Genomic DNA, 14,862 nt, shown 5'->3' with positions numbered 1-14,862 from the left:
GCATTTCTCAACCTGGGGGTGAGGACCCCGGGGGGGGGGGAGTCTCAAGGGAGGTGTCGCACCTCAGAATAGTTCACCTTGCTATTGACACCAAGCCACACACAGAAGATAGTCTTTTGTAGTTTTATTGAGCAAAAGCAGTATATATATAAAATCAAAGCAGGCAAAAATATAGTTCCCAAAGTAGTTGTAACATAGAGTCAATAAATCCAATGATCCATAGACAAAAAGCAAAAGTATTCCCAAAGATACAATAGTCCACAGGTTACAAGGATTCACGAGCAGGAGAATTTCCAAAGCATGAAGACATAGACCATTCACTCTGATGAAGCGAGAATTTGCTTTGACAGAGATTTGTCTTCCAACACACAGTTTTAAAAGCAACCCAAAAATGCATTTCTCTTCCCTTCAGTGGCGTCCTGTTTTCCGGCTAATCTCAGGCTACGCGTAGGCATTCCTTTCCATTGCAAACGATCTGTCTGAGATAGCAATGGAGCTTCTTGACTGTCAAGGCCAAACAGTTCATTATCTTGCACCTGAGCCTGAGACAAATCAAGCTCATTATTTCCCATGGGAATGTCTCCCTGGTTTTCATCTATGACAGGCTGGTTCAGGAGTTAATCCACAGGCTGCGCTTCTTGCACTTCTGAACCAGCCTGTGTAACTCCATGATTCCCCCTCCCCATGACATCATCCTGGAATTAATCTTGCATCCCATCATCTGACTCCTGCATTTGTAACCCAAAATCCCCTTCCTCATCTTCACTCTGGCACTGCTGCTGAGTCACAACAGGAGGTATCAGAGGAGTCTCCAAAGACCATCAGAAAACACATATTTCTGATGGTCTTAGGAACCCCTTTGACAGAGAAGGCTGAAGGATGTAGATCCAGTGTGGACTGGGTTCAGAGTGCTCTTTGATTTTAGGTTAACTATAAATCCCAGAAACTCCAAAATGACAAAATCAATCCCCCCCCCCCAACCCCACCAGTATTCGCATTTCAGAGAATCAGGTATTTATGCCAAATTTGACTCAGATACATCATTGTTTGGGTTCACAGTGCTCTCCGGATGTAGTTGAACTACATCTCCCCTAAATCACTGTCAATTCCTCCCAAATCCCTCTGTATTTTCTGTTGGTCAAGGGGGTTCTGTGTGGGAAGTTTGGCCCAAGTCTATCATTGGTGGGGTTCAAGGGGCTCTATAAATCCCAGCAACTACAACTCCGAAATGTCAAGGTCTATTTTCCCCAAACTCCACCAGTGTTCACATTTGGGCATATCAGTTATTTGTGACAAATTTGGTTCAGTGAATGAAAATGCATCCTGCATATTAGATATTTACATTACGATTCATAAGAGTAGCAAAATTACAGTTATGAAGTAGCAACGAAAATCATTTTATGGTTGGGGGTCACTACAAAATGAGGAACTGTATTAAAGGGTCATGGCATTAGGAAGGTTGAGAACCATTACTCCACCTTTTCTTTAGGATCTCTCAAAGTACTACCAATGTCCATTCTGATACATTGCTTAGAAACCAAATGTTGGATGAATGTGTTCTTTCAGATGTTGGGCTGCAACTTCCATCAGCACTAGCTGTATTGTCAGTGATAAGGGATGATAGAATCTGAAGTCCTATAACATCTGGAGAGTATGTTATTCCCCATCCTGGCTTCAGGGAAATTTGCTCCTTTGTCTTTTCCTCTCCCTATCTTTTGCTAGTATTGTGATGCATTTGGGTATTCTTAGAAACTGAAGGATTCAGGCCACAGTCCTAAACACCACTTGCCTGGTTCATTTGAATGCATCCTGTCTACAGAGCTGAGCATTTGCTATCTCTTCCTGTATATAATGTACTGTAATCTTTCTAACTTTTGCCAATTTTCTTGTTCACAGTTTGCTCCAGTGCTTCTGTGGCAGACATTGTCTTTCTTGTGGATGAATCCAGCCGAATTGGCCAAAGGAATTTCCACCTAATTAGGACTTTTCTCCTAAAGGTTATCAGTGCTCTGGATATTGGTCCAGATAATGTACGGGTTGCCTTGGTTCTTTACAGTGATAAACCAAGGTTAGAATTTAGCCTGGATACCTTTGAAAAAAAGCCAGAGGTTCTGAACTATCTGACCAAGCTGCCGTATCGAGGTGGGCAAACATACACTGGCGCGGCCATAGACTTTGTACGGAAAAAGGTTTTCTCCAAGAAAATGGGGAGCAGGAAGGACCAAGGGGTGCAGCAGCTGGCTGTGGTGATCACTGATGGTGAATCGCTAGATAATTTCACAGGACCTGCCTCCAAACTCCGACGTAAAGGTGTTACTGTTTATGCTGTGGGCATCCAAAATGTCTCAGCAAGTGACCAGCTCTACAAAATTGCATCTCACCCTCCAAGGAAACATGTTACCAACCTGGGATCATTTTTGCAGTTATCAAACATTGAGTGGATTATTAAAAAACGGCTTTGTAATGAGATTGTTTTCCAAACATTTGCGGTTCCAGCCCGTTCCCGAATTGTGAAAGAAGGTAAGGAACATGTATTATTATCATCCTCTAGAAACTGTCCCGATATACGTGAGTAAATGATAAAAAAAACTTATGAATACACAAGATCCCATCTGATACTAGAAACTAAGCAGGGTCATCCCTGGTTAGTACTTGGATGGGAAACCACTACCAGATGTCAGCTATATTTCAGTGGAAGGAACTGGCAAAACCTTCTCTGAGAAGTCCTTGTCTTAGGAAACCCTATGAAATGAATGGTGCTGCCGTACTTCAACAGACAACTCAAAAACACATGCTGCTTCCCATATTTTTACATTTCACTCCTGAGATAATTGCTCTCCCACCAGTGAAATCATGAGACAACACAATTCTGTGGGTTAAGTATGAACAAATTTTATTATATATTACCAATCAGTCTCTGTGTGATATGGCAACCAATTTAAGGGCATGAACATGAACTTGAACTTGTACATGAACTTGAACTTGGATTTGGATTTACAGTTGAATTTGTTGTGTAATAAAATGAGGCAGTTGCCATCAGAGACCAACTTATCCTCGAACAATAGTTGAGACACCACAGTCCCCAGATGCAACCCAACCCAACTCATAACAACTCCTGGGTGGGACTATTTTTCACCTCTCTCCTGACCTTCCGTAAAAAAGTGAAGACATGGCTTTGCGACAAAGCATTTGGAGATCTGGTACAATAAGAGATATGAAAGATGTGCAATTGACTATTGGAATGGCCCGGACTACAATTGTGGATCACATGAATTATTATAAGAGTAGTATGCTAAATGCTTTTAATTGTTTTTATTGTAGAGTAGAGTCTCACTTATCCAAGCCTCGCTTATCCAATCTTCTGGATTATCCAAGCCATTTTTGTAGTCAATGTTTTCAATATATCATGATATTTTGGTGCTAAATTTGTAAATACAGTAATTACAACATAACATTACTGTGTATTAAACTACTTTTTCTGTCAAATTTGTTGTATAACACAATGTTTTGGTGCTTAATTTGTAAAATCATAACCTAATTTGATGTTTAATAGGCTTTTCCTGAATCCCTCCTTATTATCCAAGATATTCGCTTATCCAAGCTTCTGCCGGCCCGTTTGACTTGGATAAGTGAGACTCTATTGTATTTTCTAACTTCATTTTAAATGTTTATTTTATTGTACACTGTTTTTTAAAGGCATTGAATTGTTGCCTATGTTGTAAAGTTGCCTTGAGTCCCCTTCAGAGTTGAGAAAGGCGGGGTAGAAGTACTGTAAACAAACAAACAAACAAAGAGCTTCCCTGACCTCATGCTGAGGGCAGGAAAGGAATTATTTGATGCATCCTTTCATTATGGAACATTCTGCATGCTTGAGTTTGTTTCCTGGAACTGGGCATTACTTGTTTGTCACATGAGATGACAAATTTCTCACTCCTTGCTTCTCCTTTTTTAGGCTGTGAAGAAACAGAGGAGGCAGACATTTATTTCTTGATTGATGGGTCAGGCAGTATCTACCCTGATGATTTCCATGACATGAAAGTCTTCATGAATGAACTGATCAGTATGTTCCAAGTTGGCACCGACAGAGTTCGTTTCGGGGTTGTTCAGTATGGAAGTACTCCCCAAACAGAGTTTGAGATTCACCAGTATAACACCGTGGCACAATTAAAAGATGCCATCAAGGGGATTCAACAACTCGGAGGTGGCACCAGAACAGGAGATGCTTTAACATATATGCAGAGGCTGTTTAACAGTTCGGTCAGAGCCCAAGTCCCGCAGTTCCTTATCATAATTACGGATGGACAATCCCAAGACCATGTCACCAAAGCAGCAGAAGAGCTGCGAGAGGCAGGGATTGTGATCTATGCCATTGGTGTCAAGAGTGCAGTCCAAAGCGAACTGGAGGATATTGCTGGGACCAAGGACCGAATGTTTTTTGTGAATGACTTTGATTCCTTAGATCTCATCAAGCATGATGTTGTGAGGGATATCTGCTCTCCTGAGGGTAAGGTGCTCTCTCAGATTAGAGGTTTTCAAGTTCTGTCATAACTAGTATTCTGAAGACGCCATATATAATATATGCAAATATTATTGACATTAATTTTTTTTTCGTGTCAGGAGCAACCGGAGTTGCTTCTGGAGTGAGAGAATTGGCCGTCTGCAAAGACGTTGCCCAGGGGATGCCCGGATGTTTTGATGTTTTACCATCTTTGTGGGAGACTTCTCTCATGTCCCTGCATGGAGCTGGAGCTGAAAGAGGGAGCTCATCCGCACTCTCCCCAGGTGGGATTCGAACCTGGCAGCTTTCAGGTCAGCAACCCAACCTTCAAGTTACGAGGCTTTTATCCCCAAAGCCACCGGAGGCTCCTATAATAGCACCTCTTCAGTTCTTTCCATGCTACATACTACACAAATATTCAACTGTCATGGCTCCATTGTGTGGAAGCCTGGCATTCTTTGGTTTAGTGAGATACTTAGAGTCCCCTACCAAAGACCATTAATGCTACAGTTCAAGGGACGGGAATATACTAGAACATTCTAAGTATCTCACTAAACTAAATATTCCAGGGATGCTTCTACACTTGATAATTAATCCAGTTTAACATCATTTTAACTGCTGGGGCTTAGTGCAATGGTATCACAGGAATTGTATTTTTACAATGTCTTTAGTCTTCTCTGGCAAATAATGCCTTATCAAATGAGAAATCCCAATGTGGACTCAGCCAATGGCAGTTGTTCAGTTATACCGGACATTTCATGCAGCAACTGGATTTCATGAGTGTTTGCCCCAGTAAATGTGAATGAATCCAAGGACGGTCGTGCTTCCCGAACCATTCAGCTGTGCAAACCAGGAAGCCAAAGTTATCTGTTTCTCTATGCCATTGATGGCCAACCTATGACACGCGTGTCAGCACTGACACGCCTAGCCATTTTTGCTGACACGCTGCTGCCTGCAGATTGATTAGATGACTATGTCTTTTGTGGCCAAATTTGGTGTGATTTGGTCCAGTGGTTTTGTTGTTTACTCCATGGGAATTATGTTTTTATATATATATATATATATATATATATATATATATATATATATATATATATTATTGTAGTATATTATCATATTATTACTATTATAGTATTATTCATGACTACATTGAAACTAGAATAGAGAGAAATCAGCGTGGAAATTGCATAGATCGTTGTACATGGAAATAATGGTGGTAAATAGTTTTTGATTTATTAAATACAGTTATATATTACAGTTATACATTTTTGTTATTTAAACTATACATATTGCAAAATTATGTTTTTTTCCCCTCAAAGTGACACACCACCCAAGTCATGCTAGGTTTTTTGGTGAATTTTGACACACCAAGCGCAAAAGCTTGCCCATCATTGCTCTATGCAATGTGTTTGCCAGGTATTTAGAGAATGTATACATTTTATTCGTCATATATTGCCTGAAACAAAACCCAACAGAGAAAGTAGGAAAGTGTAAATGAGGACAATTTGTATCATATTAGGGAAAGAATTGCTTTAACATGATACCATTAATTTTGTGCATTTGGAGAGAAGCTGGTGGAAAAAAAATCCCATATTGTTTAGATAGTGGAAATAAAAAAGCAAAATTGAACTGTTGCCTAGATCCTGAACAAATCCCATCACTTTCTACTAATGTATGTTGAATGAGTTGTCCCAGACTCTTGCTTGCATTAGAACATTAATAAAAAAGATTGAAACATGGAAGGTAAATGAGTCATAGCAGTCCTTTAGTGCCACAATTGACAATGTTGACATGGGGAATCTCTGGTCTTCCAGTTGTTATTACATTCCAGTTTCCACCAGCTCTAGCCAATAGAGGACACTGCTGAGACATGATTGGAGTTGCACTCCAACAAGAAATAGAAAATTACAGACACACCATTTGTGATTTAGCATATTTGTCTGATTTATTTGTCCTTTTTTCTTTGTCTCTTAATTCTTTCCTTTCATTTTCAGCCTGTAAAAACCTGAAAGCTGACATTATTTTGCTGATTGACACTTCCAAAACCATGGATCAAGTTCAGTTTGAGCTGACTAAACAATTCATTGAGTTGATTGTGAACAAGTCTGATATTGGATCTGAGAAGATTCAGATTGGACTGCTTCAGTTCAGCTCAGATCCACAAGAGGAATTTCCACTCAACAGATATGATAATAAGGCTGACTTGAGGAAAGCAGTATCTGCAATGAGGCAAATGAAAAAAGGAAGAAAGTTGGGGAAGGCACTAGATTTTGCCTCTCCTTACTTTGACCTATCCACAGGAGGACGGCCAGGAGCAAAGCAGTATCTGATAGTGGTCACAGATGGTAAATCTGAAGATGAAGTAAGAAATCCTGCCAGACATCTTAGGAATAAAGGGGTCACCATCTATGCCATTGGAGTACTACAAGCAAGCAACTCCCAACTTCTGGAAATTGCTGGCACCCAGGAAAAAGTGTTTTCTGAGGATTTTTTTGAAGCCCTCTTGTATTTGGAAAAGCCGATACTGTTTGAAATTTGCAATCCTGAGGAAGGTAAGTGTTACTGCTTAAACTACAGCATTGTCTATCTCAGGAGGTTAATTCGGCTTCCCTTCTTCCATGAAAACCAGTTGAACTGACAGTAGATATTTACTTCAAGACTGGAAATGGGATAGGGCTGCAAGTTTAGGGATTGCACACAAATCTGTCTTAGGGAAAGAGTAATGGACAGGGACTTGGAAGGAATAATTCTCTCTCAATCTTTCATCTAAGGCAGTGGTTCTCAACCTGTGAGTCCCCAGGTGTTTTGGCCTACAACTCCCAGAAATCCCAGCCAGTTTACCAGCTGTTAGGTTTTTCTGGGAGTTGAAGGCCAAAACATCTGGGGACTCACAGGTTGAGAACCACTGATCTCATCACATAAGTAAAGCATTTGGGATAATTGATTTTCCTTTAAGCTTTGCAATGCTTCGTTTGGAAATTAAACTGATGATTTTTCTACCTCCATCACATCTCCTCCTTTGCTCAGCTTTCTTTAGCATTTATCCATTTGAGTTGCCATCTCACGGTAGAGATTTGTTTCCTCCCATTGTCCCTCCAGGATTTTGATTATTTATCTTTTTTTAAAATCTCCCTGAATCATAGGAAGTGGTTTTAGATGGATCTTTCCCCAAATCTCTGCATTTGTGATAATCAGGTAAATTGGCATTTTGGCACCTCCCACACACAATGTCATTATTTTATTTACAAGCAGGCAACAGAAATTAACATTACAAAGTGAAATTGGCCATTTTGCCCGTCTCTATGCAGGGAACTTAAAAATATGTTGATTGCCAACCAGCTTAGGAATTGTTGGGGAAACCAACACTGTAGAAACCATAAAATACCTCTTCCCCATTGTTGAAGCTTACGTCATGTGAAGGACACAGTGGGTTGCTGTTTCTTAAATGTGTAGAAATGCTGATTTTACTGCATGGGATGAAGTCCTATATGGGATGAGGGCCTATAAAATCACTATGACCAAGATGTCATGAGTTCGAGGCCAGCCCGTGGCGGAGTGAGCACCCGACCATTAAAATAAAAAATAGCTTTGCTTGTTGTTGACCTAAGCAACCCGAAAGATAGTTCCATCTATCAAGTAGGAAATTTAGGTACCACTATGTGGGGAGGCTAATTTAACTAATTTAGGACACCATAAAAATCATCCAGCAATGTTTGGAATGAGGAAGTCGGCATCACAGTGGATGATGAAGCAGCTGCTCCCCCTATGGCTGGAATCGAGCATACCCTCAGGAAGCTGGAGAAAATTAAATTGCTTCTGTGTCTGTGTCTGTGTCTGTCTCTATGTTCATATGGCATTGGATGTTTGCCTTGTATGTGTACATTGTGATCCGTCCTGAGTCCCCTTTGGGGTGAGAAGGGCAGAATATAAATACTGTAAACAAACAAACAAACAAATATGTTTGTTTCCTCAGTCTGCTTATTGCTAGCCCTGCAGGCAGAAAAGATAACTTTGCTTGTTCAGCTTCTTCTAACGCTGCATTTGCAAAAAATATTTCTCATAATTCATGTTAAAAATACTTGAGTCCTGTTTTGTTTTCATCACATGCTTCTTTAGTTGCTCTTACTTTATTTGCAATTTTAAAACTTAAACAAGCTGCTGAACTGTTAGAACAGTGGGCCTGGAAACACATAGTAAAGGAAGAGGGAGAAACGAAATTCTTCTAACACACTGTCATTGTGTTCTGTCAATTGCAGAGTGCAAACGGACAGAAGTTGCTGACATCGTCTTTGTTGTGCACGGATCACGGTACATTACAGAACTGCAGTTCAAGGGGATACAGTGGCTCATGGAGTCCATTGTGAATGACTCGGTGGTGGGAAAAGACCATGTCCAATTTGGGGTTGTTGTCTACAGTACTGACCCCCAAGAGGAATTCCCACTGAATCGGTTTTCCACAAAGCTGCAAGTCAGGGAAGCCATTCAAAAGCTGACGCTTTCGAGAGGGTTCACTTTTACAGCGAGAGCTTTGAATTTTGCAAGGGAACGGTTTGACGCAGTGTACGGTGGCCGAATGTCCGTTCTCGGCATCACACGAATGATTGTGCTAATCACTGATGAGCCAACCACCCCAACAGATAGGCCCAATCTCCCAGCAGCAGTGCAGGCTCTGAGGCAAGCAGGAATCGAGATCATCGCCATTGGAATAGATGGAGCCAGTCAAACAGAACTGCAAGAAATTGCGGGTGATAGTGGAAATTGGTTTTATAGCCCAAGTTACAATGCGCTGGAAAATTTACATGATAACATCACTCATGTTATATGTGATGAATCAAAGCCAGGTAATGAGAATCTTTGGTTACACTATTTTATTTGTACATTTATTAGCATTTTTGTTACTGCAATAACCTATGACACTGCTTTGAAAAATAGTGATCCCAAGGTTGTTTTATGCCCCTTGATACCATCTGGTTTTCTCAGGCCACCATTTTCTTTGAAGCCTCTAAGAATGATAATTCACCTTGCAAATAAGTTTTGGAGGCCATTTTCCCATATTTTTTTTTAAAAAAAGAAGTGGATTCCTAGTCAATTCCCATTTTAGAGGTAATTTTTGGTAATATATGTAGCTTCTTTCTTTTTTTTAGTATTACAGTACAGTCTCACTTATCCAACAATCGCTTATCCAACGTTCTGGATTATCCAACGCATTTTTGTAGTTAATGTTTTCAATATATCATTATATTTTGGTGCTAAATTCATAAATACAATAATTACTACATAGCATTACAGCTTACTGAACCACTTTTTCTGCCAAATATAATACAGTAGTCTCACTTATCCAACATAAACGGGCTGGCAGAACGTTGGATAAGCGTATATGTTGGATAATAAGGAGGGATCAAGGAAAAGTCTATTAAACATCAAATAAGGTTATGATTTTACAAATTAAGCACCAAAACATCATGTTATACAACAAATTTGACAGAAAAAGTAGTTCAATACATGGTAATGCTATGTAGTAATTACTGTATTTACGAATTTCGTACCAAAATATCACGATATATTGAAAACATTGACTACAAAAATGCGTTGGATAATCCAGAATGTTGGATAAGCGAGTGTTGGATAAGTCAGACTCTACTGTACCAGTTTTCTTTAATATCCGTTGCAGCTGTATATTTTAGTTTCTCTTTCCAAATTTTTTTCCCATTGTTCCAAATTCAAACTATGGCCTATGTCTTTTGCCCATTTTATCATACATTCTATATATGTAGCTTTCAAAGAGTCTTAGGGCTGGAAAAATTGTCTCTGCGCTTTTCAAATTCCTCAGTCCTCTTAGAGACATATATCAAAGCCAATCCATAAAGGAAAGCATAAACCTGCATATGTCTACTCATAAGTAAGTCTCAATGAGTTTAGTGATGATGGATCATAGGTAAGTCAGTATAAGACTTCAGGGATAATCACCTTTGCAACAAAATATTACTGAAGTCAAGCCATAAGGCAGTGTTTCTCAACCAGTGGGTCCCCAAGTGTTTTGCCCTACAACTCCCAGAAACCCCAGCCATTTTACCAGCTGTTAGGATTTCTGGGAGTTGAAGGCCAAAACATCTGGGGACCCACAGGTTGAGAACAATTGCCATAAGGGAACAAAGGGGAGTGATGACAAACCAAGAACTACTCTTGAAAAGCAGATTCTTTTCACCTTGTTGTCCTTTGGGGAGAAAACATGGACTTTTTAGCCAACCCCATGTTCTAAAGGATGCAGAGGTAAGGGAGAACTAAATTAAGATATAAAACCTACCAAGCAATGTTTTGCAAGCATGCCTGCTCTTGGGAAATCACCTCACATAATCTTTTACCCCATGGATATTAGTCATATTGTCTCAGGGATTCTTGGAGCTGTCATCTCCCAAGAGCAGCTTTTGTGAGTTCTTTGCAAAAAAGACACTCTGCCAAAAAGCTATGGTTCTGTCATGCATGAATACATTTGCTGGCTGCCGCTTTGGCTTTTTTTTAAACAATGAAAAGTTCCGGGTGGAAAACATATATATGCTGGAAGATGAAAAAGGCATTTAAAACTGAAAGGGAGCTTAACAGTTATTTTATATGCTTAAAGCACTGTTATGGCCCTGCAGATGTTGTTGGACTGAAGGTCCAGTCATTCCTGATCATTGGCTATAGTAGTTTAGGACTGATGGGAATTTCAGTCCAATAACCTTTGGATGGCCATATGACTTTCATCCATGACTTAAATGACAGCTTTTCTAGATTGCAGGAAAATGAGATTATGCAAATATGGTCCTATATAAACGATGCATTAAAGTTGGTTCATATGCTTATTTGAACAGGAAACTTATGAGCATTTTGCCAAAATGGGGACAAGCAGAATTTGCATGTTTTTTCATATTTCATTAATATACCTATATAATATATTTATACCCAATTTCAGCAATCTTTGAGTGAATATGTGACCCAACCCTTATAAATCTGTCATTAATGAATAGGACAGCTGATCTCCAGATAATGTGTTTTATGTGAGTCCTAGGGTACATCTACACAATAGAATTAGTGCAACTTGACAGCATTTTAACTGCCATGACTCGATGCTATGGAATCCCAGGAGCTGTAGTTTTATAAGGCCACTAGCTGTGCCCGGCCACGTGTTGCTGTGGCGAAGTCTGGTGGTATGGGAAATAAAGTATTGAGGAATTGGTGGTAGTTAAGGTAAAGGGTAAAGGTTTTCTCCTGACATTAAGTCCATTATAAATGGTTTATGTAGCTGTGTGGAAGGGCCTTGAGTCTACACTGCCATATAATCCAGTTAAAATCAGATAATCTGTATTTTATAGGCAGTGTGGAAGAGGCCTAAGTGAGGCCTAACTCTGCCTGTCTCCTGGCCTGAGTGGGTTGCTAGGAGACCAAGTGGGTGGAGCTTAGTCTTCTAACTGGCAGCAATTGGATAAAAACAATTATTCCTCTCCCTCTAATTAGGACTTTATTTTTCTTTTCTTTTTGTTGTATGAACGTAGAGGCATGGATGAGGGGTTGTGCTGCCAAGTTTAGTGTTTCTGGGATGTGTAGTTTTGTTGTTTTGTCCTAGGCCGAAATTTCATTACCGTTTTATATATATAAGCTTAGTCTTTTCTACTGAACAGTGCTCGTGCCTCACCAAAATACAAACCCCAGGATTCTGTAGCATTGAGACGTAGCAATTAAAGTGATGTTAAGCTCCATTATTCCTATAGTTGTAGATGCACCCCGAGTCAACCTTAGAGGGACCAATGCTTTTTTCTTAGTATATAAGCAATGTAAGAAGTTTGCAGTTTTTAGAAAGATAGAGTTGGACCATTTACTTTGTCTTCCAAGTTTGTGCTGACTGCTTATTAAAGAGTAAAAGCAGCAATCTCTAGAAAGGACAAGGAGATGTAAGGCAAGGAAACAAGAAAGTGTCACATGTCAAATGCTTCACTCTTGAAATCATATATTTTAGAAAATACCGAAGAGTTTTGGAGCTTGTTAAATATAGGTTTCTTATAGGAAAAGTTTTAATAGACCAAAGTGTCCACATATTTTCACAATAAATGTGATAGTCTTCATAGTGCTATGAGTCCATGTGTAAATATCAACCAAAGTATTTAAGAGCTAGTTCAGGTTTGGGCAAACTTCGGTCCTCCAGGTGTTTTGGACCTGGTAAGCTGGTTGGGATTTCTGGGAGTTGGAGTCCAAAACACCTGGAGGGCTCAAGAGAGAATTAATAAAGATGTAGAAATTTGCCAATATGGTTTTGTGGCTGTGGGAATAACAATAACAAAATCTTGGAAAGGGGGAAAAAAAACCTACTCATTAAGGATTGGAGAAGAAAATTAGTTGAGTTTATCCAAATGGCCAAGCTCTCCAATGGCTTAAAGGGAAGAAACAATGAAGAGTTTGTTAGAAAATGGAGACTTGGCTTTGGGTATTTAAAAAAGAAGACAAAAATAGATTTTGAAATAGCCGCACAAGGAATTTATTAATGTAATGATAAGGATAGAGGTTTGTTAGATACTAATTCCATGTGGTGTGGGGTCGGAAGTCATGGGTGGTGGTTCATGAGTGGGAATGGGGAGGTGGTGAGATTAGAGAAAAAATATGTGTATTTCATTTGTTGAATTTTGAAGATTGTATATTTTTTCCCTATACCATAATAAAAATTATATACAAAACCCCTGGAAGGCCGAAGTTTTAAAACGCCTCGGCTAGTTCATACTAGCTATGACAAGGAAAGACTATATAGTGTCGATCTATATAACAGAGTTGATTTTTCTCTCTGCAGCTTGTGGCACTCAAGAGGCAGACCTTGTGTTTTTGATCGATGGCTCAGGAAGCATATCTGCACGTAACTTCTCCGCAATGAAGGCCTTCATGAAGGAAGTTGTAGACAGCTTTATTATTGCTCAGGACAAAGTCCGGATCGGCGTAGTCCAGTTCAGCAAAGATCCTCAGAAAGAATTTTACCTCAACGAGTTCTACACTGATATTGCCATAAAGGGGAAGATTGATGAAATTGTCCAGTTAAAAACCACCACCTTCACTGGGAAGGGACTGAGGTTTGTCAGGAGCTTCTTCGAGCCTGAGAATGGAGGTCGGAAGAACAAAGGAGTGCTGCAGTCTCTCATAGTCATTACAGATGGGAAGTCCAATGACAGTGTAGATGAGGCAGCCATTGTGCTGCGGAAAGATGGGATCCAAGTCTTTGCAATAGGAATAGCCACTCCAAACTCCTTTGAACTCCTTCACATTGCTGGAGACCCCCGTCGTGTGTTTGTGGTGGAGAACTTTGAAGGGTTGCAGAATATTGAAAGGAAGATTGTTTCGGAGATCTGTGATCCTGGAGATCCACCCAGTCAAGGTATATAAATATCAGATTTTTAAAAATGTATTTTCTCTCTCAAATGAATGTTATTATTATTCACAAGAGTTCCTTGGCCATACACGTCCCAACTTTTGTCTGTGTGCTGCTAGAGGACATGAGGTTAGTCCAAGCCAACACATCTAGTCAGAACGAGCCACTGATAATTTAAAATGATAGAATCATAGATTTCTTAGAGACCACAAGAGCCATCCAGTTCAACCCCCTGAATGCAGGAAAATACAATCAAAGCACTTCCAACAGATGACCATCCAACCTCTGATTAGAAACTTCCAGAGGAAGAGACTCCCAAACACTCCAAGACAGCAGAGTCTTCTATTAGGCAGCTCGTGCCATCAGTTAAGAGCATGACAAATAAAAATCCAGATAAAGTAGTTCAAGATAAGCAGGACAACGAAACAAAGAAATACAAAATATTAGCTACTTATTGACTGGCCCTGGCCACCCAGCCAACCAACTAAATACAAAATATATATCAGCTATATTGTTGATAGTTTTAAAACAATCTGGTGAACAATACAATAAAAGCTAGAATTGTGCACTGAGAAAATAAATCGTTTGGTTTACACATTGTAGCTATTTTGTTGCCTGGCAGCTTACCACAGTGATGAACGGAAGTGCTTCCTACTGCATGTTGTTGTTGTGGAGTTACATCAAACCAGTCTTCAACTTGTGTTAAAGGAGTACTTTTCAGAAAATGGGGAATGTCCATTGTTAGCCAGATGAAAGTGGTTTGAAACTGTGTTCAAATGTAGTGTGATAATCCAAAAGCACTTCAACAGTGATTTGGGGGACTCTGATGTTTCATTGTGGATGTATTGGGGTGTCACTTTGAGCTGCTTCACTTCTAAATGGACATAGTGCTAGTCATTTAACATCTGGTGGATAAGCCATGACTTTCCTATTTCACCCCATTTGTTTCCTTAATTATTATTTTTTTTTTTTGCAAAAC

General features: G+C 39.7%; 1 protein-coding gene across 2 annotated transcripts in view; it reads left to right on the top strand.

Annotated features, from left to right (window-relative positions):
* LOC103279150 (collagen alpha-6(VI) chain) overlaps window positions 1-14,862 on the top strand; it is a 99,900-nt gene that overhangs the window by 11,466 nt on the left and 73,572 nt on the right. For both annotated transcript variants that reach the window (XM_062958015.1, XM_062958014.1), the window contains exons 5-9: window positions 1,897-2,520; window positions 3,953-4,504; window positions 6,493-7,050; window positions 8,755-9,339; window positions 13,314-13,889. In XM_062958015.1, coding sequence (XP_062814085.1) covers window positions 1,897-2,520; window positions 3,953-4,504; window positions 6,493-7,050; window positions 8,755-9,339; window positions 13,314-13,889 — 2,895 coding nt within the window. The remainder of the gene's footprint in view (window positions 1-1,896; window positions 2,521-3,952; window positions 4,505-6,492; window positions 7,051-8,754; window positions 9,340-13,313; window positions 13,890-14,862) is intronic.

This window comes from Anolis carolinensis, chromosome 6, assembly GCF_035594765.1.
Source record: "Anolis carolinensis isolate JA03-04 chromosome 6, rAnoCar3.1.pri, whole genome shotgun sequence".
Classification (NCBI taxonomy): Eukaryota; Metazoa; Chordata; class Lepidosauria; order Squamata; family Dactyloidae; genus Anolis; species Anolis carolinensis.
The sequence above is the reverse complement of the archived record's forward strand: the minus strand, read 5'-3'. Positions and strand labels throughout refer to the sequence as shown.